Source organism: Hippoglossus stenolepis, chromosome 1 (genome assembly GCF_022539355.2).
Source record: "Hippoglossus stenolepis isolate QCI-W04-F060 chromosome 1, HSTE1.2, whole genome shotgun sequence".
NCBI lineage: Eukaryota > Metazoa > Chordata > Actinopteri > Pleuronectiformes > Pleuronectidae > Hippoglossus > Hippoglossus stenolepis.
The window spans coordinates 32,429,396-32,454,216 of NC_061483.1; the positions used below are offsets into that span (position 1 = coordinate 32,429,396).

Genomic DNA, 24,821 nt, shown 5'->3' on the forward strand with positions numbered 1-24,821 from the left:
ATATTCTGTTTTTTATTTAACTTTTTTGCTTGTGTAATATTTTTGAGCATGGCTATAAGGGAGCCTGTGACATTATTTTCATACTGGAAACTTTGTTTATTTAAGCAGACGGATCAGACCCAAGTGCAGACACAGACAACTCGGTTTCTGAGTGGAACAATAGAGCGTGTTTATGCACAAACGCTGCATCAAGAGTTGATCTCAGGTTGACTGGAGGTTTCCGTTCTTATCAAAAGCCTGGCTAGCTTCGGGAGTCCAACTGAAGGGAACCGCTGGGGAGGTTAATCCTGTGAGGGGTGCGGCCACATGACTGTAGTTCCGGATTAATATTCTGTAAAAGTTAGCACAGCCCAAAAACCTCTGAAGCTCTTTAGGACTCTTTGGCACAGGCCTCTCATCACGCTGATCGTATAGCCTACCTGGTAGAGCTGTCGCCCCAACGAGGAAAGCCCTCAACCCGCCTGGGTTCGATTCTGACCTGTGGCCATTTATGCATGTCCTCCTCCACTCTCTCTCTGTCCCCCTTTCACAATTTACGCACTGTCCTATCAAAAAATAAAGGCAATAAAAAGCCCTAAAAATATATTTTAAAAAAAATGCAACCCTGAAAAGACACCGTGTAAGAGTGGATTTCACGCCTTGACGTATAATTTGATTTCGAGTGGTCTCTGTAGAACCTGCTGCACGTGCTGTCTGTGCTCCTCCAAGTCCCTGGGAAAAAATCAAGATTTCATCGAGATAGACAAACACAGTGATGTTAAAGGAGACCTATTATGCTCGTTGTTGGTTTACAGGCTCCAATGTTCAAAAAAGTCTTTAGTTTCTTTATTCTATTCATTGCTGCAGCCACAGGAGAATTTCGCAGCCGGATTCAGCTCATGCACCCCCTCGCTAGAAAGCCCAGTATGATTGGCCAGCTGGTGATGAGTTCAGGAATGAGTCAGTACGAAAGGAAGATGTGAACAGACGATGCAGAAATTAAACACAACCCTTACCCTTTATTGAACACTTCAGCTAAGTGGTGGTATTCAACAAATACAAAGTAAACTTCAAGGATGCTGCATGTTAATACAGCACGATATAAGGATACCATGCTTCTAATTTGCATCTGCTGCAATCCTGAAGCAGCGGCAGCAATGATTTTGCAGCGGCGGGATGCTGTAGTGTCCCGGCATTTAGTTGATGTAACACTGACAGTTAGCAGTATTGTTTTTTTTCAGCTTCGGAGCACACAGACACAGAGCTACAATCCCAAATCTTTATTGTTACTTCAATAACACAGCGTAAATAAGTCTCACCACCGCCCAGATTTTGTGTGATCTCCGTGGACCTACAGTTGTCGTCTTTGTGACTTGTCAGTGTGTCTTGACAGTTACTGTGATTTTCACAGAGCCTCTCAGTCAGTCTCTCCTCACATCAGTCCAGCCACTACTGCATTTAAAGGAGAGCTTGATTAGACATCTCAACTCAACTCATCTCTCTAGAGTGAGAGCGGGAATAGGGCATGTGTGGCAGGGTTAGGGTTAGGGGGTATAGGGTGTATATGTATATAATTTTTCAATGTGTTAGAATATGTGCCTCATAAACATTCCAGCGAATCAAACAAACGCAAAGTAAACTTCAAGGACTGTAAGTGTCCTGATAACTTATGATTAATGTTGGTGTTTATTGTTAACGTTTAAAGTGAGCACAGGTCAGTTGGGGAATGAGGAGGGAGAACATGCGACAGGTTAATACACCATTGTATAAGGATTCCATGCATGTAATGTGCATCTGCCGCAATCCTGAAGCAGCAGCAGGAATAATTTTGCTGCAGTGGCCCACTGCAGTGTCCTGGCATTTACTTGAGTACATAGCCCAACTCTTATTTGAGGAAATACAGTTGTTATACAAGAAACCTCACACAGCGGTGCAACCAAGCACCTCTCACGCAGGCAGTGTGGCTCAGGTGTCATAAGGCAAGACAAAATGAGAGCCTCATTGCAAAACGAAACGTGGGATAATAATCAGTTCATGTTGACTATTCGGTTTTCATCATCCTAATTGAATTTCAATTAATTACCCAGCCCTAGTGTTGGGTTCCTGATGGTGACCATTTTAGTCTGCATCATGGTCTTTTTTCGCGGGGTATCTCTCCAGAGCAGGGGTCGGCAACCTTTTCGACAATAAGTGCCAATGTGAAGATTTCTTGTTACTTAGTGTGCCATATCAACATTTTTTTATATTAAGTTTTATTATTGAACCACAATATTTCCAACAGACATGTCATTTTATTCCATCCATATTGGCTATACATAGAACAACACTCTAAAGAAACATGTTTATCTCATTATGATTGCAGTAATAGGTTTGTCATTATTTGTCATATTCAGAATTGCAAAAGCTTGCTTCAGTTGCATGGTTTTTGGCAGTGGCAAAGACTTTGAGAGAGTTGGCTTCCCATACCTGGACACTGCACGTTTGATGGATTCTCCCTTGTCTGCCTGATCTTTGAAACTTCTTTCGTGCTTTGTCTCAAAGTGGCACTTAACACTGGACGTTCGGCACACAACATTTTCAGCACGGTCCTTATGAAAAACAAAGCCATAGTCTTCTGCCCATGAGGGCTGAAATGCCCGTGTCTTCGTTTTTTTAGCTAGCGGGCATGCCATCACCAATACACCTGAATGGCTGCACTTCACGGAGATTCATGTGGGGAAATGCGAGCAGCGCCGGCTGGGAGGCTTCTTATTATTATTATTTAATGGCGATTGGCATCAAGCCTATGGCGCATTACTGGCAACTAGTGGCTGGGTGGTGTAACATCAATCAAGCTAAATAATACAGGCTGCGTGACGGCAAAACCTTTGAACATTTCTTTAATAAGAAATCACCTGTGTGCCAATGATTAGGTTGCTGACCCCTGCTCCAGAGTAAGAGAGGGAACTGGAATAAGGCATGTGTGGCATATGTTCTCTGTTCAAGAGGGGTTAATGGTGTTAATGGTTTTGGGGTTTTTTATCAAGCAGCTGGTTGGCACCTTGTTTTTCTTCTGTTCACTGTATCCACTCTCATATGCTAGTAATCACCTCAGTATTATGATACAAATCATCTATTGCTAGTTGGTTAAGAATAGTGTCCTTGAATGTAAACGAAAAATGCTTACTATAACTCAAATCCCAACAAGCCCACGTTGCTTTTATACACAGACATATACAGACACTCGTGTGGTTGATACTTAATCTTTTTCTTTTCTTAATATTATAAGTTAAGCTATCTTCCTTCCTTAAGTTAATAGTTTTTTTCTACCAGAATATGGAGAAGTGAGAATGATGTGCTTATAGGCGGAAAATTATAGATTAAAAGTCAATTTATGTAATATCTACACTCTAAATATAGAGGATCCTGGCTTCTTTCATAAATTTATAAAATCAGTGGGGAGCATTGTTGATGGCTACACAATCATAGCTGGAGATTTTACAATTTAACAGTTTAATCCAAGAGGAACTTGACAATTTCTTCAAATGGAACAATGGCTTAATCGATAAAACTGGACAGTCCGGGAGGCCTACATGGCCAATGTAAGACGGAAATTATATCTTATTGTAGTTGGAAAAAAAAAAGAGAGCAGATACATGGAATAAGTGAACTTGAATCTCAATGTAAAGAATTAGAAAAAACACTGTCCAAGAAACATACTGATTTATTTTTTTAATAGATGGTGTGACCTGAACCTTAAATTAAACGAAACATACATTAAAAAGTAGAATACGCTCTATTCAGACTATTCTAACAGCTATGTATGAAGAATCCTTCTCATTGGGGAAACTACCAAAAACATACAACAAAGCTCCGTTATCCTTAATTGTTAAAAAGATAAAGAACCCACGATCCAAGAAGCTGATAAATAAAGACTGCAAAATTCTAACTATAAAACAATTTTGTCTATGAGACTAGAGTAGGATTCATAAAGGGAAGGTCATCTACTGACTGTCAGACGCCTGTTACATCTTATACAACGTAATAGGGATGAAAACGCAGTGATAGCTACCGACTCCTTGAATGCTCTAAAAGGCATTTGATAGAGTGGAGTGGGGCTTCCTACTGCATGCCCTAAACATATTTGTGTTTGGAGAAGTTTTTATGAAATGGGTAAATGTAATATATTCAGATCCAAGAGCTGCAGTAATAACAAATTGAATGATATCGCTCTTCTTTAACCTATAGCATGAGGGACCAAACAGGGAGACCCTCTCAGCCATCTACTCTTTACTAGGGCTACAACAACTTATCGATTTAATAATTTATAATGGATTATAAAAATAGTTGGCAACTAATTTAGTAATCGATTAGTCTGGTCTAACAATACATGGCACACACTGTGGCAGCATCTCCTGAGGTAGGGCCAGTAAACCAGCCAATCCCATGCTTTGTGTAATTTACGTGACGACGCGGTCTCATCTCAGGAGTAAACGTTTGAAAAATGGCTTAGACAACCACTGCTAACGAAACAGTGGAGACTAGTCGTCACAAGTGTGAGGACACTTTACATATAAGCCTCTAGATAAGATCAAAAGTTGCAGTCCTGTGAATCATTAGCCTGTACTTCAGAGATCACTTGTCCCATACGCCTGTTGAATGGGGCTGTGGTCCACGTGTAGAGTGGTTGTAGGTTCACCACATGGAAAACTCCAGCCTCTTCTCCGATGTCAACTTTGATGAGACTGTAGTTCACATCGGACATCCTCTTTTGAGATGCGGATGCGGTATGCGCCAATGTACAGTGGGGCTAGTTTGGCCGTGAAGTTGGTTAGAGCATCTGATTTAGGATGGGATTTCACTTTGACAAGGTCTCCGATCTCGTAGGATACTTAACAACGCCTCAAGTCGTAGTAGTTTTTCTGATGTTCAGAGAGGGACTAAGACCTGTACTCTCATAAGGTGCAATGCGGTGACATGTTTGTCTCTACATATGCTCGAATGGCAGTTTAGAGAGTACAATTGAAACTTTCAGTTGCATTTGTCTGTGGATGATACACAGTCGCGAGTCTGTGCTCAGTCCAAAGTGCTGACACAACATGCTCGAAAAGATCTGAAGTCGAAGTCATGCAGGCGAAGAGACCATCTACCTAGCCTGACGGTAGAATTAGGTTGTGACAGTAACCACCTAAGGCTGCTGTGGTCTGAGTAAATGGTCAAATGAATGGCCATACACTCTATCTCTGGAGCAGCATCTCTGTCTTGATTGTATTTTTGCATTAATGCGGCTCCCAGACCAGTGTCGCAGGTGTCTGCGTGGCTGAAGAAAGGACGTTTAAATTCTGGGAATCTCAAGACGGGCACTAAGGTTATGCAGCTTTTCAAGAAATCCATATTTGCTTGACATTTTCTGTCCCAGTTGTATGATTAATCTTTTATTGTGAAGGCAAACAGTGGTTCAGCATGCTGAGCATAGTCCTCAACAAACCTATAGTGGTAACCTGATAGGCTAAGGAACTGACACACTTGCTTCACTGACGTGGGCACCTTGAACTCTCTCACAGCTTTCACTTTGTCAGGGTCTGGGTGTATGCAAGGTAGCCCTGGAAGATGAGTTCACTGAGGCAGAACTGGAACTTGCTCAGTCTTAAGGAGGGGCCAGCTGATTTCAGTCAGGGTTAGACTTCCTCCAAGTCTGCCAGATGCTGGTCGAAGGTGGGCGATGCTAACACAATATCGTCAAGATACACAGCACAGTGCTAGTCAATAGCCTGCCCGACAATAAAATCTGGCATCAAACCTTCTCAAACTGAACAGTAAAGGCTCTGCTGCGGAAGGAGATCTCCTCCTCAACATCGACAGCTGCTCCATCTTCCCATCCCCCGAGGTCCGAAACCTGGGTGTCATTCTTGACTCCAACCTCTCCTTCCAATCCCACATCAAATCTGTCACCAAATCAGACTACTTTCACCTCAAAAACATCTCCAGACTCCAGCATTCACTCCCTGACTCCATGGCAGAAACCCTCACTCATGCCTCCATTACCTCCCCCTGGATTACTGTAATGGAGTCCTGTCGGGTGTACCAGACAACATCCTGAACAGACTTCAATATGTACAGAACTCCGCTGCCAGGGTTCTCACCTGCACTAAGCCCTGGCAGCACATCACCCCGACCCTCATTCACCTCGACTGGCTCATGATAAAGGCCCCTATAGGTTAGTTTAGGTTACTTTATTTGTACCCATAGGTAGATTTGTTTTGCAGCAATAAAAAGAGAAGGCATCCATCCAAAACAGTACATAATTATAACACACAGACAGAAGACAAGACCACAAAAACCATGACAAAAAGTGCTAAAATGCATTGCTATCAATAGAAAGCAGGGACAAATGTGCAAATTTGGCGATAACCCATTCATGCGAACAATTGCAGATGTAACAAAACTATTTCTGTAGCGTTTTGTTTTACCCCTTGAGGCTGTAAACCTTCGACCAGAGGGTAGAAGTTGAAATTCACCATGTAGAGGATGCGAGTCATCATTAGTAATGGAGCTGGCTATCCTCTGTAACTGTCTGGTGTACAGGGACTCTAGGCTCAACTGAGGCTCACCAATCAGCCGACTGGACCATTTCACTATCTGACTCAGTCTGTTTCTGTCCTGTTAAAGACAGGTTACCAAACCATGACACCAAAGAAAACACGCTCAATAAAAGCATGATAAAATAGTATCAGCATGGTTTTGTCAATATTAAAATAGGACATTTTCCTTAAACAGTACAAATGCTGGTAACCATTTTTGCACAAAGCTTCACTGTTTGCTTCAAAGTTCAGTTTGGAATCAACAATACTCCCAAGGTATTTATACGATTCCACACATTCCACAGTTTGACCTTTGATAAAAGTGTCTTCGTGTGTGGGCAAGTTTTTTCTAAAATCAATGACGATATCCTTGGTTTTTGAAATGTTAAGTTGGAGGAATGACTCCTCACACCACTCAACAACAGGTCCATGGCTGTTTTCATTTGCCTGAAGCAAACTCACAATCACTGAGTCATCTGCGTACTTTAAAATGATCCTATCTTTAAATGAAGGAGAGAGCACACACCCTTGTGGTGAGCCAGTGGAAGAGCAAACTTTATCTAATAAAAATCCATTCGCTCTCACTCTTTGTGTCCTGTTCGTTAGAAAATCTAAAATCCAGCCCACAAGATTAAAACTTAGGTTAAAATGTTCTAAAAGCCTACGGGTTAAATGTGAGGTTGAATTGTGTTAAATGCAGATGAGAAATCAATAAATAAAAGCCGAGCATGACAATCCTTTCCCTCTAAGTGTTTGAAAAGCAAATTGAGCAGAGTGAGTGAGGCGTCCTCCACTCCTCTCTGAGGTCTGTAGGCAAACTTCAGCGGGTCAAGGGTGTGCTCCGTGTGTCTTGAAATTACAGACTGCACAATGTTTTCAATTTTTTTTATTAAAATAGAAGTTATGGCCACAGGTCTGGAATCATTAAATGTTCTTGGAGTGTTTATTTTAGGTACAGGGACCATGACGGCATCTTTCCAGACCATGGGAACATGCTGTGTTTGTAAAGATTTATTAAAAATGAAATTAAAAACTGGGCTAAACTCTTTTTCACAATATTTTAAAATGCGACCACAGATATTGTCTGGCCCATGGCTCTTGTTCACCTTTGTAGAACGGAAAGCCTGTTCAACATGGTTTTGGTTCATAATGAAGTGTTGATTTTCTTGAAGTTTAATACTCAGTTCTTGAATCAAACATGTCAAAACGATTATAAATGCAATTAAGACCATTGGCAAAGGTAGTGTCTGAATTAAAACCGTTTAAAGTGACTTGAGTGCTTTTTGTTTTATTCTGGAGGCCTGCAATGGTTTTCATGCACGACTATGCTGAGCCAAGGTTGTTTGCAGCCATTTTCCTCTCCATATCGGATTTAAAATTTAGTTTTGCTATTAAAATTCCTATTTTAAGCTCTTTGGTAGCGATGTGCAGGTCAGACGTTTCCCCCATTTTAAAAGCAAGTTTCTTTCTCTTTAATGCAAATTTTACCATTTTGTTGACCCATGGTTTATTATTAGGGTACATTTTAACCCTCTTGCTTGGGATGATCGTGTCCCTGCAAAAAGCAACATAGGAGCATGTAACATCCACCAGTTCATCCAGATCATCACAGGACTGCTGAAATATCTCCCAGTCACTGCACTCATAACATTCCTGTAAAGACATCACAGATTCCTCGGTCCAGTCTTTTATCTCCCTAGTCTGCAGTTTTTCCCTCTTCAGAACAGTTTTGTAGATGGGCAGAAGATGAACACAGTTATGGTCTGCAGAGCCAGGAGGTGGAAGTGGGAGAGATTTAAAAGCATCCTTAACTGACCCATAACAAAGGTTTAAAGTCTTATCCTGCCTGGTAGGGCAGGAGACATACTAATAACACTTACTTCGAGTTTTTTTAAGAGATACGTGGTTAAAATCACCCAATATAAAGTTTGGAGCGTCAGGTGAAATTGACTGCAGATTTTGCACGACATTAAAAATTGTGCTGGAGGCAGAGGCTGCATTTGCCTTCAGGTCAATGTACACAGTAATGACAAAAAGTTGAGGAAACTCGCGGGGCAGGTAAAAAGGCCGCAACGACACAGATAAAAGTTCAACATCTGGTGTGCAAATGTGTGGAGTTCGTCCACTTTATTCCTCAGGGACTGGACGTTCCCCATTATGACAGAAGGCAGTGGAATCCTGGTGAGCCGCTGTTTCCTCATGCGCAGTCTTACACCACCTCGTTTCCCTCTCTTCCTTGTGCCGTCTAGTGACTTAAAGTGCCTTAGAATGAAGTCTGGCAGGTTCGATGTTGCATCTGTTAGGCAAGTTAAACTCGCGCAGTTTAGCTGCAGCAGTACGTCTGTTGAGTACGTATACTGTATGTACTCGCAGGATTGAAAGCTCCAATGCTAGCTCCACTGAAATCGCCAGTAAGTAAAAGACAATACAAAAGCCCACACAAGGCAAGATAAAAAGGATCCTTTTTAAAAATTGTATAGAGCACTTTGTATGAGTGAATCACTCTCTAATTCTATGTCTTTTCTTGTTTAAAAAAAAAATCTTTTTTTAAATTTGTCTTTTTTACTCTCTGTCTATTGTATATATATCTGTCTGTAATGATACTGAACCAGACGTCCGGCACCTTACTGCACCATTCCAGGATTGTGATATTCCCTCAGGAATAGCACTTGGTTTTGATGTTGGGAGGGGTTATGGGGTAAATATTATAAATATCTATAAATAGCAGTCAAGGTAGCTGTAGAGGTGAGATAAAACAAAACAAAAAGATCTGTATTCTCCTGTTTACTTTGGGATGCAGGTAAGATGTATTTTATTTGTTTTCTTTTATGATTTAGGTAAATTAGAATGGTTTAGTTTTGTTTATTGTTTTGGAATCTGTCCACCCAGTGCCTTTTCTACCCTGATGGAAAATTTATATATATTTTTTGGACTGCAATCTGCTTTGGCACTGGTTGTACTTGAAAGTGGGAAGGTAGGGGGAAGAAAATGTCATGCAAAGCTCCGTTTTATACCAAAGGCAGGGCCTAACACTAAAGGTTCTAAACCAAGGGTGTTATTGGAGCATTTGCCAATTCTGGTCAATCTGTTTCTTTAAGCATGGAAATTAGTTTGACACTGTTGCGTTTAGTATTTTTTACAGTTTAAAGAAAACCCAGGTGTTTCTGTTTTCTTTTCTACTCCAGTGATCACATTTGGCCAACCACAGGCAAGTTGGTTATACTGTGTTAATTTAGGAATTGTTAAATCTTTTTAGGGCCCAAGCACCAAGTGATGAAAGGAATGTTATTTGTCCTTTCTGTTGTGATTCTGTTTATAATATATTTATGATGCAAGTTAATATATGTTTGAAGACAATTTATCTCTTTGCACTAAAAGAGAAATGCAATTTTTTATATTTTCACTTAAATATTGTTCAGGAGTATCTTTGTCTGTTCTACCTGCTCTGTGTTTTCACTCCTGCTTCTTAGACAGCATCTTGTAATCCATTAACAAATGTTACTATTTTAGAAAGTAGAATCCATGACCCACCACCTACATGTGCATGATGCAGTTACACAACACAAAAGTCTGCTCCTTTGTAAAGAACCAAAAGGTATTAAAGGTTGTGAATTGTCTTTCTCTTTGGCATCAGCACGCTCCCTGATGTGCACAAAGGTGCAAGGGGCCTTCAATGCTGCTGGTAGCTCAAATTAACAGTTTTTTCTTTCTAATCTTCTCATAAATGCCTTGTGCATCACCCTTCTTGTGGAGATGAATACTTGTATGATTTGATTCGGGATGCCATGGCCATCCCGAATTCATCCTGTAAAAAGATGCATCACGCTTGGCTTGAAATTTGCACATTTCCAAAAAGTTGGTAAAAAAGGTTCTCCACCTCACTGTGTTCTTTTCTGTCTCCTATAGATTATTGTTGATGATGATGACAGTAAGGTGTGGTCGCTGTATGATGCAGGTCCAAAGAGCATCAGGTGTCCCATTATCTTCCTTCCTCCTGTCAGTGGGACAGCAGAGGTGTTCTTCCAGCAGTTATTGGCTCTGACAGGCTGGGGCTACAGAGTCATCTCGGTGAGTTCATAACTAAAATCTCATTGCAGCTTTGGTATGGGGCATGATTTCACACTTTCATTGTTTTGCAGTGCCCAAGCACTGACTGGTGCGAGGACCCTATTGTTTTGGCCTGACCACAAGGGTCCATTGTTGTTTTTTAGTTTTTTTTATTGGGTAATTTTGAATGATGGTGGTCTGTACAGCACTCTGCAGAGATGTTCACAGCAGCAACAAATCCTGTGCATTATTCTGGGGAGAAGTGGAGCAGCCGGGTGCAGCAGGCAGAGGCAGGAAGTAACTGCGGAGATCATGTGATCATGTCTACAGCACCCCGACACCGTCGTCAGTTCTTATCGTCACAAACTCTCTTGACATCTTGGTCGGTGTCTTCTATGTGTGTCTCCGCTTTTTCACCAAGAGATATTTGTTTTCTTTTTGTTTTTTCATTTTTGCATCTGTCGCGTGTCAGAAGCGTTATCAACCCCCCACTCGCTCATGGTGAATCCAGCGGGGGATCTCCTGCTGTGTTGTCACTTGAATTCTCATGAATTTCTACAGATTTATACTAGGAGTAGGGATGAAACGGTTACCGGTATTACAATTAACTACAGTAAAATTCCAGATGGTTAGTTTTACCGTGTGGAATTTACATTATCAATATAACCGCGGGTTAATTACCACAGTGTACAGCTTATGGTAAAAATTGTCCAGCATCCACCACAATGAACAACAGTCCCTCACACAGGCGCACAGGCTCAGCATGCGAATTGTTTTTTTTATTTGCATATGTGAAGTTTACTTTGTGTTTGTTTGATTCGCTCTAGAGTTTATGAGACACTTATTAAAACACACTGAAAATAGTCCAACATTTTGCACTCATGTAGTTCAGCTGCTACACACAACACAAGACTAGACGTGATGTGCACAGCCAGGACATCAGGGTTAAAGTGATCGGAATGATACGGATTCATTAACCGACATCATCGATTAGTAACTAAATATATGTGATCGTCATTTTGCGACAGAGAAAGACACACACACACTCCCGCAGACGGAAGGGAATTTTTCCCGCCAATTATGCCGCCACGCAGTCGTTTAACTTCATTGCTGCAGAATAAGCGACATCACGTTTATCCATGAACATAAATAGGAATTCAGCAGGTTTTTATGAAGATCAGTTCTATGTGTGAGTGATTAGAAAAGAGTAGAGGAGCAGAGTCGCTTGTTGGCCAGCGCAGAGGGATGTGCCTCAATGCGGTGGCGCTACCAATAGTGGTGCTACTAAGGGGGGTGCAGGGGGGCCACCCTAATACAGTTAAGGCTATAAGCATGAATTAATTAAAGGTCCAGTGTGTAAGATTTAGGTGAAAGGGATCTGTTGACAGAAATCTAATATAAAAAATCCTAGTGATGTTTTCACGTGTGTTTCATCTAAATTATACAAATCGAAGTTTACACTTAACGTAACAAGTTGTCGACCTTCGATAAACAATAAAAATACTATCTTTTTTTTTAATAATATCATAAAACATGGTGAAATTACTATATAGCTTGTGTACCAGAAACATACAAAATTTACAGCACATTTTAACAATACCATGATAATAGAAACTGCTGTGATGTAGCTTGAGGCCAGACCCTGGCACCCTGGCAAAGTGATCAGTAAATTCTCAACATCAATTCTAAAACGGATAGGGAGCCAATGGAGAGAAGCCAGGATCGGGGTGATGTGATGTTGCCTTCTAAGAACAGTGAGAAGCCTAGCTGTTGCATTCTTAACTAGTTGCCTTAAAGGTGGGAGTTAGAGTAGTCCAATCTAGAGAAGACTGTGTGAATAAAGTCTCCAATTTGTGGTTGGTTAAACAGAACTCCTAGGTTTCTGGCAACAATCTTTACATTGATCGAATAGGTAGCAAGGCTATGTTTGATATGATGGATGGGATTAGATAGATTAGATCAGATAGAACTTTATTTATCCACACATGGGGGAAATTTACATCAGCAGTTGGGTCAGAATGAGGCAGACAAGAGAATAAAGAAATATAAAGGACAATAGAATAAAAATAAAGAATTTAAAACTTAAAATAAAGAAATTAAAATAAAAAAATTAATTAAATGCTGAGTATGAACATTCTGTACACACAGGATGATTTGTACGACACACCGGATAAATGGTACGTGGCAAGAAAAAATATCTTTTGTACATAAGAGTGAGACGGTTGTACATAAAAACAAGTCTGCAAACAGTTTCTTCCTCTTAAAAGTAGTGCAAAATAGTACAACAAATTGTGCAAAAGAAAGAATTGTGCAAATAGTGTAAGTAAGCATGACCAAAGCAGCAATTATTTAACATTCTGGATGGTGTTGCACAGTCTAACAGCAGTGGGAATAAAGGACCTGTGGAAGCGTTCCTTCTTGCACAATGGGTGGAGCAGTCTGCTGCTGAAAGAGCTGCTAAGGGCCCCCACAGTGTCATGTAGGGGGTGAGAGGTGTTGTCCATGATTGAATTCACCTTTGCTAGCATCCTCCTCTCACCCACCTCCTCAGTGGGATCCAGAGGGCAATACAAGACCGAGCTGGCTCTCCTAACCAGTTTATTTAGTCTTTTCCTGTCCCTCTCAGTGCATCCACATCCCCAGCAGACAATGGCGTAGAATACTGCGGAAGCCACCATAGTGTCATAGAAAGTCCTTAGTAGTGTCCTGCACACTCCCAAGGACCTCAGTCTCCTCAGCAGATGGAGGCACCTCTGGCCCCTCTTGTACAGGAAGTCTGTGTGTGTGGACCAGTCCAGTTTGTTATTGAGGTAAACACCCAGGTATCTATAGTCCTCTATAGCGAGAACAGAATCAAGTTAGGAATCAAACCACCTGAGTGCAGTATCCTTGATGCCAACCTAGATATTAAAATGGCATGATCTACAGCAGGGGTTGGCAACTTTTTCGACAATAAGTGCCAATGTGAAATTTTCTTGTTAATTAGTGTGCTATATCAACATTTTTTTATATTAAGTTTTATTATTGACCTGTCATTTTATTCCATCCATATTGACTATCTATAGAACAACACTTTAAAGAAACATGATTATGTCATTATGATTGCAATAATAAGTTTGTCATTAACCCCACCAACCACACTCATATTCAGATTTGCGAAAGCTTGCTTCAGTCGCATGGTTTTTGGCAGTGGCAAAGACTTTGAGAGAGTTGACTTGCTTCTCATACCTGGACACTGCACGTTTGATTGATTCTCCCTTGTCTGCCTGATCCTTGAAACTTCTTTCGTGCTTTGTCTCAAAGTGGCGCTTAACACTGGACGTTCGGCACACAACATTTTCAAAACATAACATGCACACAGCACGGTCCTTATGAAAAACAAAACCATAGTCTTCTGCCCATGAGGGCTGAAAGTTTTAGCTAGCGGGCATGCCATCACCAATACACCTGAACGGCTGCACTTCACGGAGATTCATGTGGGAAAATGCGAGCGGCGCCGGCTGGGAGGCTTCTTCTTATTATTATTTAATGGCGATTGGCATCAAGCCTATGGCGCATTACTGGCACCTAGTGGCTGGGAGGTGTTAACATCAATCAAGCTAAATAATACAGGCTGCGTGACGGCAAAACCTTTGAACATTGCTTTAATAAGAAATCGCCTGTGTGCCAATGATTATGGCGCTGCGTGCCAATGATGGCACGCATGCCTTAGGTTGCTGACCCCTGACCTACAGAATCAAAGGCTGCACATTGGTTACTTGGGGAGGGCAGCTTCTGTACTGTGTAATGCTCTAAAATCTGAGTGACATTTCTCAGAGATGTTATTATGACACATAAAAGATAAAAGTTGGTTTGGAACCACTTTTTCTAAAACTGATCTAGAAGAGATCGGTCTAAAAATAGTTGAGAACAGAGGGATCAAGGCTAGGTTTCTTTTAAAGGTTGGACAACAGCATGTTTAAAACTGGAACGAAAGATTCCCTCTGCTAGGGATCTGTTAACAATCATTAAAATAGTGTTTATAGTAGTGTCAATAACCTCTTTAGGGAATTTCGTGGAAATGATATCAAGGCTGCATGTAGTAAGTTATGGACGTTTTCTGGAAGCTGGTGAAAGAAGAACTCAGGCAGCAGCTGATGTCTTATGTAGAAGATTTTAATGTAGACTTGATGCATCAAGGAGACCAAACGCCAACCGAGTAACGTGAGCAATTGTCACCCCCAGGTCTCAAGATGTCTCTCACAGCATTTCCATATTTCTCCCTCTACTTACGTCACCCATTCTAACAGCACATCCATGAATGGCTGGAATTGCTGTCACTCTCTATGATACAGCGTTAGACTTTACAATGTACTGCAACATACATCAACATTTCAACAAACATAAGTTATTTCAAACCCCAAATTACATTTAAGCCTCTATTATTCAATTCAGTTCTATTTGTAAAGGACCAAATCTTCCTTCTAATTCAGGGTTGGGACCCTTTTCTCATATCTGGGGTGTCTAGGGAGTGAAGCCTTTTACCTTGGCCATGCTCTCACACTTCCCCAAACACGGCAGACAGCTGCACTACGTCTCAAGTAGAGGAGACAGTCTCTCCGAAAATAATTTGATTTACAACTTCAATCAAAAACTGTATCACATTAACCATCATCATAATTAACACATTGTAGAGTCTTCAACCCATTTACTTCATGCACAGTAGAGGGTCACCACCATGGAGAGGTTACTAGCACATGCGATGCATGGCGATTACAACTTTTGCTAAATACAACTACAACATTTTTTTCATGATACAACATTTCTATGAAAATCAGATCCAGATAGACTTTAAATAGAATAATAAAATGACTCACTATACTCTTTTTTTTTTTTACATACAACGAAAACCTGAAATCATAATTTTCATATGTAATATTTACGCCAATTAACTAGACTTCTGTATTGAATGCACAACCTGACACAATGAGGTAAAATTTAAAGAAAAATACCTTATTCAACCACACATTTAATAATCGTATCTATTTGTTTAAGAGATAAAAATGAAATGTTGAGCTCTGTGGGCGTGGCTCAGTTGTCAGTCGTCCCTAACGCCGGGTTTACACAGGACGCGGAAGCGCCGCGCCAAGGAAAGCCAGGCGCCTCCTTTCCGCCCCCGTTACACAATTGTGCTGTTCACATGGGCTGCGCCGCGCAGCACCAAGGGTGCCCCTGCACCGATGGTTTCGGCATCGAGTCTATTTTTTTCGCTTGCCGCGAGCGTATCGCGCCAGGAAACACACTGAAAAATGATTTTAAACGATATAAATTACATATTTTTTATTATATAAATGATCAAATATGCATCCCATACTTTGGATGCCCCTTCTGTTGTCCTGGAGTTTCAATTTCCCCGATTTTCCCCTCACATTATAAATTTCCCCATCTGCCCATCCACTACAAGCACACAAGCAGACAGACAGAGAGAGAAAGAGGGGGGGTGGGGGGCTATGAAGACCATCATCATTTACCCCCGAACCCCTACATTGAACGGGTTACATACAACAACAACAACAAGCGGAGAAAACAGAATCGCGGGCTGACTGGCGCGGAGAAATGCGCGTCCGGTGTGAACAGCCAGGCGGCTGCGCGCTTGAGAATGGCGCGGCGCTTCCGCGTCCGGTGTAAACCCGGCGTAAGGCCACCTCAGCTCCACTCGGAGTCAGCACCGGCGCTGGGTGAAACGCCCACTGAGAGCCTCATTTTCACTCTTCAGAAACCAACGGCTGACGTCACGGACACATACAGTCTATGCTCCGAACGGAGATTTTTCAGACCCTCACTTCAAACGGAGGGGTACCCAGAATGCCTTGCGAATCACCGGCAAGATGGGAGAGAGACCCACAAATGTAGTATTTTCTCCATTAATAAGGATTTAAAAATTACGATAATGATTGTAATATCTTAGTTTAATAACCTTTCAATGTATTATGGTCACTTTTTTCAGAACAACCTTTAAAAAAAAGATTGCGCTAGCGTTAGCATGCTAGCGATCTTTTTTTGCATTATAATCCCGTATTTTCGCATCGATTACTGATGACGTGTCAGGTTTTCGCGACGATTACTGATGATGTAATGGCTTCTTGTAGGGCTGTCCCAATTCGTAGGGGAAGATTTCAACCACTACTCCTTGTGACTCCGTTTCAAGGGGCAAGATAACCCTCGAAAACAAGGGGTAGGGCCAAGGGGTGAAATGGGATTGGTCCTTAGACTTGTGTTTTGCAGATGCTTATGTACTTTCACTAATTTTAAAGGATCTAAATACTTAATTCAACACTTCATAGCACATGTCATTAATTCCCTCAAGCATATCACACATTATCTAATGTATCCTTGATGGATTTGTTCATTTGGTCAAGAGACTAAGCTCTGTCTCAGAGAAACAGTGATCACTTCAGCTATCAGTAGTGAATTCCCCAAAGGAACACTCGCATACAGGAATGTCAACACTTACATATTCAAACTTTACCGCCTATTTAGCATATTATTACGGAAGCGTATTGCATTCACTTTTCTGAGATAACTTTCTCGGGAATTTCCGAGATAAGTTTTCATTAAAAAAAAACTGATGGAATGTGTATTTTGTTTTATTCATTTTATTATTTTTAATTTTAATACTTTTATCAAGTACATTATCCTGGTGAAAAATACACAACAAATGTGTTGTTTTTAAATTGTTTTGTTATTAAAAAATTGTTACAAAAAACTGTACAAAAATTATTTGTTTTGATCGACTTGATATATTAGTCAAATTAAGATTGTTGAATATTTTTGGAACCGAAACTTAGTTTTATAAATTGTTAATTCACATTAATTTGAAAAATAAAAGACCTTTACTTATACATTCATTAAACCCTGCTTCAGCATCAGAGCTTCCACTGTTACATTTTGCTTTGCTACATCAGACGTGGCAAGCTTAAAGGATTTTGATCGAAAAAGTATTTCGCCTTGTGTACACACTCTTAAAACTATCGGCACCTAAACTCCGGGATCAGAAATCTGAACGGAGCCTCCACTTTTCCCAAAGGACACAAAGTAGATAATCCCTGTTATTGATTCAAATAAAATAGGCCTCTTTGCACTACTTCAAAAACGTCTTTTCTATATACATATAGTTTAAACCTCAGGTGGGTCCCTCTGTGTCCAGTGCAGCCCCTAAGCCGTCCCGGAAAACAACCCCTCCTTTTTGGGGCCGTGGTGTTCAACTAACACACCAAAGTCTTTTGGGGGTTTTTTTTCCGAAGGACTCAGGCACCCAGCCAAACTGCTGATTACACCAAGTTCAGGTTGTAACCAGGTTGGAACTATTAGCTGTGTCAGCCACAAACCAAAGTCGCCCCAGAAGCCAACCAACCACTGGTAAACAGATTTAGTCCAGACATAGCACACTAATTCAGTGCATTATGACATTAGAGATTTACATAATTCTCTATATATGTCAGTTCACTTTCTTTCATTTCTGCTTATTCAGTGTTGATTGAGATAGATCAATTTGGATTTGACTCTCGTTGGGCATGAGGCCAGTCGTCTAAGAAAAATGTGACAGGCCTGCACACACATACTGGCCTTTGATTGTTTTTTTTGTTTTTTATAGGCAAATAGCAGACATTTTGCATGTTTTCTTTATGATCTTGTCAAGCTCTGACACGGTAAGGCAAAAACAAAGAATAACTTTAAATTTGCAACTTACGTTGTAGCAGAAAGGAGAAAACTAAAAAGACAGAATGGCCCTTTACTCCTCAACAGGAAAAGGAGGGGTGAGGGAGATGATAAGTTGGACACACCTGTGAGCCAGAGAGAAGAGGGAAATTCAAACAAAGGCAGCATGGAGTGGAAGCATGTGAAGTGAGAGCAAATGTAGGAAGGAGATCATAAAAAGATAAAGTAGTTTCTGGAAAGTTGATCCAAGAACCGGCTGGATCTATTTCACAATCGTCCTGGACCATGAGGCAAGAAAGCTGATCCCTGGAGCCTGAAGTGGATTTAAAAAAAACATCTAACCTGCTCGGGTTGGAACGTGATTTCCTCTTTCCTGGATGAACCAAACAAGCTAAGTCTATTGAAACTCTCCTGGCTTCACCGAATTCCTTTGCCTCTAGAACAGGCCTATTCAACTAGCGGCCCCAGGGCCGGATACGGCCCGTTTGAATTTAACTATGGCCCGCAAGACTGCCTGCAAATCAGTATAGCTTGGTAAGAAAAAATAAAACTAACGGACATGCCTCTTATATACTTTGAGACATCTAACCCAGAGCCATTGAGTTTCACTGTTGCCTGTATGGTTACGTCTTTATGTTACACACCTGTGTTGGTTGCCGCAACCCACTCCTCACTTGCGCTCTGGTCTGGCTGCCCACTGAAACACCTGCACTAGCTGACGCTACCAATAAGCTGCGAAATGTCTCTCTCAAAGCCGAAGCGTCGTAAAGTTGACTGTGAAAACCGCCAATTCCAAAGTGAATGGACTGAAAAGTAGTTATTTACTTTGCCAGCCGTAATGAGCAATAAACCAATGTGTTTATTGTACAGCGAATCCATTGCTGTGATGAAAGAATACAATGTGAAGAGGCACTACAAGTCGAATCATGGCTCATTTTCGAACAGTTTTCCCGAGGGCTCGGATGAACGGAGGAGAAAAGTAAACGGACTGTTAGCATCTTTTCAACGAGGTCAGTGTGCCCTTAGTCGCTTTTGCACGGAACAAGAGAGAGCCATGATAGCATCTCTACGCGTAGCCTGGACACTAACCAGACAGAAGAGGCCCTTTACCGAGTCGGAGACTGTTAAAGACTGCATGCTTGCAGTTATTGATGAAATGATTGTTGACGAAAAAGTGAAGGAAAGCGTCACTTCATCCATTAAAAAAGTGCCTCTCTCGGACACATCAACTCTCCGCTGAGTGGAGCTACTGGCAACGGATGTCGCAGGGAAGCTTTTGGAAAACCTTCGAAAAGCAGAGTTTATGTCTATCGCTGTGGATGAATCGACTGACTGTACCGACATGGCCCAGCTGTGCATATATGTGAGGTTTTATGATGGAGTGCGCTTTCGGGAGGAACTACTGGGGCTCGTTCCGCTGGAGGGACACACTACAGGTGAAGTGATTTTTCAAAAGATTGTCACGTTTTTTAATGAGCATGAACTGGATTTACAAAAAGTCTGCTTGTTGGTGACGGATGGAGCTCCGGCTATGACCGATAGAGTGAAAGGGCTGGTTGGCAGCCGTAGCCCCGCATATGCAGTTTTTACACTGCATCATTCATCAGGCTGTACTGTGCGCAAAGCTCAGCAGCGATCTGAAAAACACCATGGACACTGTTATGAACATTGTGAATTTCATCTGCTCAACCTCCATCGCCTCTTCCGTATGTGGCTTGCTGACGCATCTGCAGAGCACACTGACTTGCTGGTTCATAGTGATGTCAGGTGGCTCAGCAAAGGAAAGGTTTTGGACGGTTTCTGTGAACTCCGCCAGGAGATTTTGTCTTTCCTTCGCATGTGTAAACACAAACGGGCAGCACACTTCTTGGAGCGCATGTTGGATGAACAGTTTATGGCAGAAGTCCACTTTCTGTGTGACATATTTGGACGCTTTGAATCTGGAAGTTCAGGGGCGGGAAAAGTCTATCGTTGATTTGGTTGAGAGGCTGTGCGCCTTCAAAACAAAATTAACGATTTTCACGTCAGACCTAATGGCAGAAAGGTTGCTGCACTTCTCACAACTCCGTGCATTCTTGAGTGCAGCACCTGGGGCACACATAATGCCAGTCATGACAAACTTTATGAGAAAACTGACTGATAACTTCACTGAGAGATTCCAAGGCTTCAGTATTCCTATTGAGGTACTGCAGTTTGCTCGTGACCCATTCTCCATCAAACCTGAGGCAGACTTCTGTGTAAAAGCAAAAGAGGTAATGTCTTGCATTGATGAGAGCATCCTTCAGATGGAAATGGTTGATGTCCAGTCCTCATTTGCTTTAAAGCAGCACTTGCTGTCTGAGGGTGCAGTGAACTTTTGGTGTAACCATGTTAGCCAATACCAGTACCCCACAATCAGAAAAGTGGCGCTGCTAATACTAACAATGTTTGGATCCACCTACACGTGTGAGTCTAGCTTTTCTCACATGAATGCAATTAAAACAAGGGCACGTTGCTCCATGACCAATGAAAAGCTACACGAGTGTCTCAGGGTTGCCCTTACTACTTATGAGCCAAACTATGTTGAAATTGCCAAATCAAGGCAATGTAATTTCTCTCACTGAGTCAAACAGGCTCAAAACAACAGAGGTCTGATAAGTAAGGTAGTTGTGTAGTAGTAAAATACCCTGACTGAGGCATGTGATGCTATCAAACTGAAAATGCACAGACTACAAATCTGTTTTATGGTTCAGCAGGCTCCCTTTTGGTTTGTCTGGAGTTTTAGTTTTTACCTTTAACAAATATGGACATGAACCTGCTATACGCACCTTATTTTTGGCTTGTTTATGATAATATCATGAGTTGGCCCATTTTTTGTTAATCTGGTGGATGCTGTTTTACCAGATTCATCTGGCTGTTTGTGTTTATGGATATGAACCTGCAAAGCACCTTATTTCTGCTTGGAAATGTTGTTGAAGGCTTATTTACTATTATTGTGATGGATACTGTTTCAAGATGTTCAGTTTACATCAGTTTACCTGCTGTAACTACCTAATTTCTGCTTGGAATTGTTTTTGATAGTTTCCTGAACAGGCTCATTTATTGTTAATCTGATATCTGAATACTATTGTACTATTTTCAAATTGTTAACTACATTTGTGGATATGGACATGTCAGAAAAACACTGTCTCATTTTTTGTTTATGTTTTTTATGTAACTTTTGCACTTCTGTATCAAAGCTTGATAGCCTTCCTGTGTTTTTCTTATTTGGCCCACTTGCTGCTGAAGTTGAATAGCCCTGCTCTAGAATATTCACCCCTCATCTTCCCTCTACCTGGAGATTAAAGGACCACCAAAAAACACACTTTTCCCTCACTTTACCTTTTTTATTGGACCCTAACTCCCCTCTCCAACAACCACACACACACACACACAATCCCTCTTTACTAATCAAATTATGAACTGAATGGAATATCATATACAAACAGTTTTTTTTTCTGAACACACTCCCACCACACAATCTCGCACTTCATCTGAACTTGGATGGTTAATTTCTCTTATTTGGAAATGATTTTGTTTGCTATTGATTAATGGATATTTTGGTGAATATGAGTTCTTTGTCTGTTTATTAGTCATACCTCTTTGATTTGATTGTTAACTTGATTGAATAATTCAATGGAATATATATTGATTAACAGAATTGATTGCTTGTGTTTTCCTTTTCTTTGATGCCTTTTGTAGTTAGGTAAATAAGCTATCCAGGTTAACTCTCTTACCGGGATCTATTAATTTGACAGGTGAAGAAGCACTGTCTGGCACCCAACTCTTTTATTTTTTTGTCACTTTAGAAAACCTACACTACAACCTTATCTTTGCTGTGTTGAGATCCTGATCGTGACGTCCATTTGAATTTTTCTGGAAACTGTCGAAAGCAGAACTCAGACAGCAGCTGATGTCTTATGCAGAAGATTTTCAAGTAGACTTGATGCATCAAGGAGACCAGAGGGTGGAACAATATACAAACGCTAACAAAGTGACAAGCAATTGTCACCCCCAGGTCTCAAGAGGTCTCCCACAGCATTCCCACATATCTCCCTCTACTTGCGTCACCCATTCTAACTCACATTGTGTCCTTACGTCTTGCCACTGGTGAAATATGCAAAAGAGTTGAAGTTGGTGAGAGTTGAAGTTGTTGCATCTGAATTAGATATGAAAGTCCCTAAGCCTAACACACTACAATGTAGTTAGTCCGCCCACCCCTACTGCTTGCTGCTCTTGACTACCCCACTGGAACAGACCAACAGTGAAAACTGCAGAAGGAAAAGAGATGTATGTATTACATTTGAAATACATATTTTTTTAAGTAAATATTTTGTATTCAAATGATTATCTACATACCCAAGCACCATTCAGTGTAATTGAAATGTCAGATATTGAATGGTTGAAAACATTGATTTCAGGTTCAGAAGACTATACAAAAGGTATGCCAGAAGATATTATGCCCTGATCACTGAAAAAACCTATGCATACATCTAAGAGCTGCAAGCAGGAGTTTTGGATCACAGAAACACAAGTGGAGTTGGGATGCTTTGTAATAGGAGCCTTCGTCCAGATGACCCCAGAGGGCTTGGTCTGGTACCCCCCCAGACCTGCACCATCCACATCAGAACTGGTGCAGACACAAGTCAGGAGAGGTCTAGGTAAATTAGTTGTTGCCTTTCTTGTGTCATATAAACCCTGTAAGTCATACTAGCATTGCTTTTACAAAACTTGATAAAAATTAAGATTAATATATTAATGAGGATTGCAACTGTTTTCAACAGGACCTCTATTCCTTTCAGCTGGCGATGTGGAATGATCCAGATGGGAGGTTACAATGCGTCCGTGAAAAGCATAGCTGAATCATGGTGCCTCGGAGGCACACCAACTTGTGTAAATAAATCTGTTTACGTATAAAATATATATATATACAAAATAAATACAGCAAATCAGTTTATTATTGCACTTTTCATTCCAGTGTAAACTTAATTGAACAAGTAGGAATTATGGGCAATATGAATATATTCATAAAAAGATTTAATTGCAAAGTAAATGTGTAAAAATAGTAATAGAAATACAATAATAAAGAAAATATGACAGAAATACTAATTATAATAGTAATGATAATCATAATGATATTCCTTTACCCCCCCATTTTATCCACTTATGTTTTATTGCTTGCCTTGATGCATTTTGTCCTGGTGTGTGAATACTTGTGGTACTGTATGAAAATTCCAGAGGGTCTGGAAGAAAACTCACAGACTAGGTATGAAATCTGTGCACTGTCCTTGTAGATCAGGGAACTTATCCATTATCCTCCAAACCCAGCAGCTGGGGATGTCAAGACGATTTCCTTGGCCTAAAGACCCATGTTGCCAATAAATAAAATGCAGATATGCTGCACAACAGTACTCCCTGTTGTCACCCTCCCCAAGCTCTCTAATATGGCCTAATACCGTAACACCCACCCTGTACTGCCTGGGAACATCAAGACAGTACTGGAACAAGTGCAATGGTATTCACACAGTTGTCAGCATTTCCTCTCCCGGTCTGTGGGTATGTTCCTACAGTTGCCACGAGTACACTATGGTACCCCTGGCACACCAGCTGAAAGGTAGGTCCCCATGCCTGCTCAGATGAATCATCAAGTCAGATCCCTGTGCTCTTCCAGACGCATCTCCTGAATAAGTCTCTTGCTAAAGTTAGCTCGCATTAGTATTCAAACAGCTACCTAACGTTATTAATAAAGCGCTGCCACAATGGGGCAGCGCTTTATTACATTCAAGAAAAGAACAAAACAAAAACACTTGTTATCATCAATAATCATTCACTGTTTACCCCGGTTTAGTTCTCCTTTAACTCAGTTAAGTATTCTTTAATGTAGTTCAGTCTTTAACTTTCACAAAAAAAATATATATATATATATATAACGTGGTAAACTCTATTAAATTCTAAATAAACCGTTTGATACATTACTCACGGAGCAGGGATCAGTTTCTTGAGTTTCTTGGTACAGCTAGTGTCTTTTCTTCATCTACTTTCATCCCAGCTGCACACACCACATGGTCAAGGAAGGTGACGCAAGATTTGAAGAAGTGACACTTCTTCATATTGGCATTCAATATGGATTCGAAATGGCGTCATTCACACCATGTTTTTAGCCTAAATGTCCATGTTGACATTTGCATGCACACACAAACACACACACAAGCTCTCGCCCAAGGGTATGCGTGGAATGCACGGTGGTATCGCTAGTTCCGGTAGCGGACATTTAGGCTAAAAACATGGTGTAAAAGACACCGTTTTGAGTCGAATTTGATTGCGGGGGCTTACGAACACTTGGATGAAACCACGGGAGCAGTATGGAGGCATTTTCAGATTTTTTTCTGTTTGATTACGTTTGAAAAAGGGGTCCCCAGTTACTTCAATTGTCATGGATTTGGCTGCAACGCTGTTTACCCCTGAAACTCCAAAACTGTTTTATATGGACTTTAAAACTTCACCCTTCCCCCAATTGGC

At 41.0% G+C, this 24,821-nt stretch overlaps 2 protein-coding genes across 3 annotated transcripts in view; both read left to right on the forward strand.

The window, feature by feature from the left end:
* Positions 1–24,821, forward strand: part of spg21 (SPG21 abhydrolase domain containing, maspardin) — a 55,283-nt gene that overhangs the window by 7,479 nt on the left and 22,983 nt on the right. For both annotated transcript variants that reach the window (XM_035163781.2, XM_035163790.2), the window contains exon 3: positions 10,446–10,607. In XM_035163781.2, the coding sequence (XP_035019672.1) occupies positions 10,446–10,607 (162 nt within the window). The remainder of the gene's footprint in view (positions 1–10,445; positions 10,608–24,821) is intronic.
* Positions 16,557–23,233, forward strand: LOC118113778 (SCAN domain-containing protein 3-like). The gene is made up of 3 exons (XM_035163767.2): positions 16,557–22,592; positions 22,724–22,963; positions 23,087–23,233. Exon 1 carries the CDS (start codon positions 19,862–19,864, stop codon positions 20,885–20,887), a length of 1,026 nt encoding a protein of 341 aa, XP_035019658.1. The 5' UTR covers positions 16,557–19,861; the 3' UTR covers positions 20,888–22,592; positions 22,724–22,963; positions 23,087–23,233.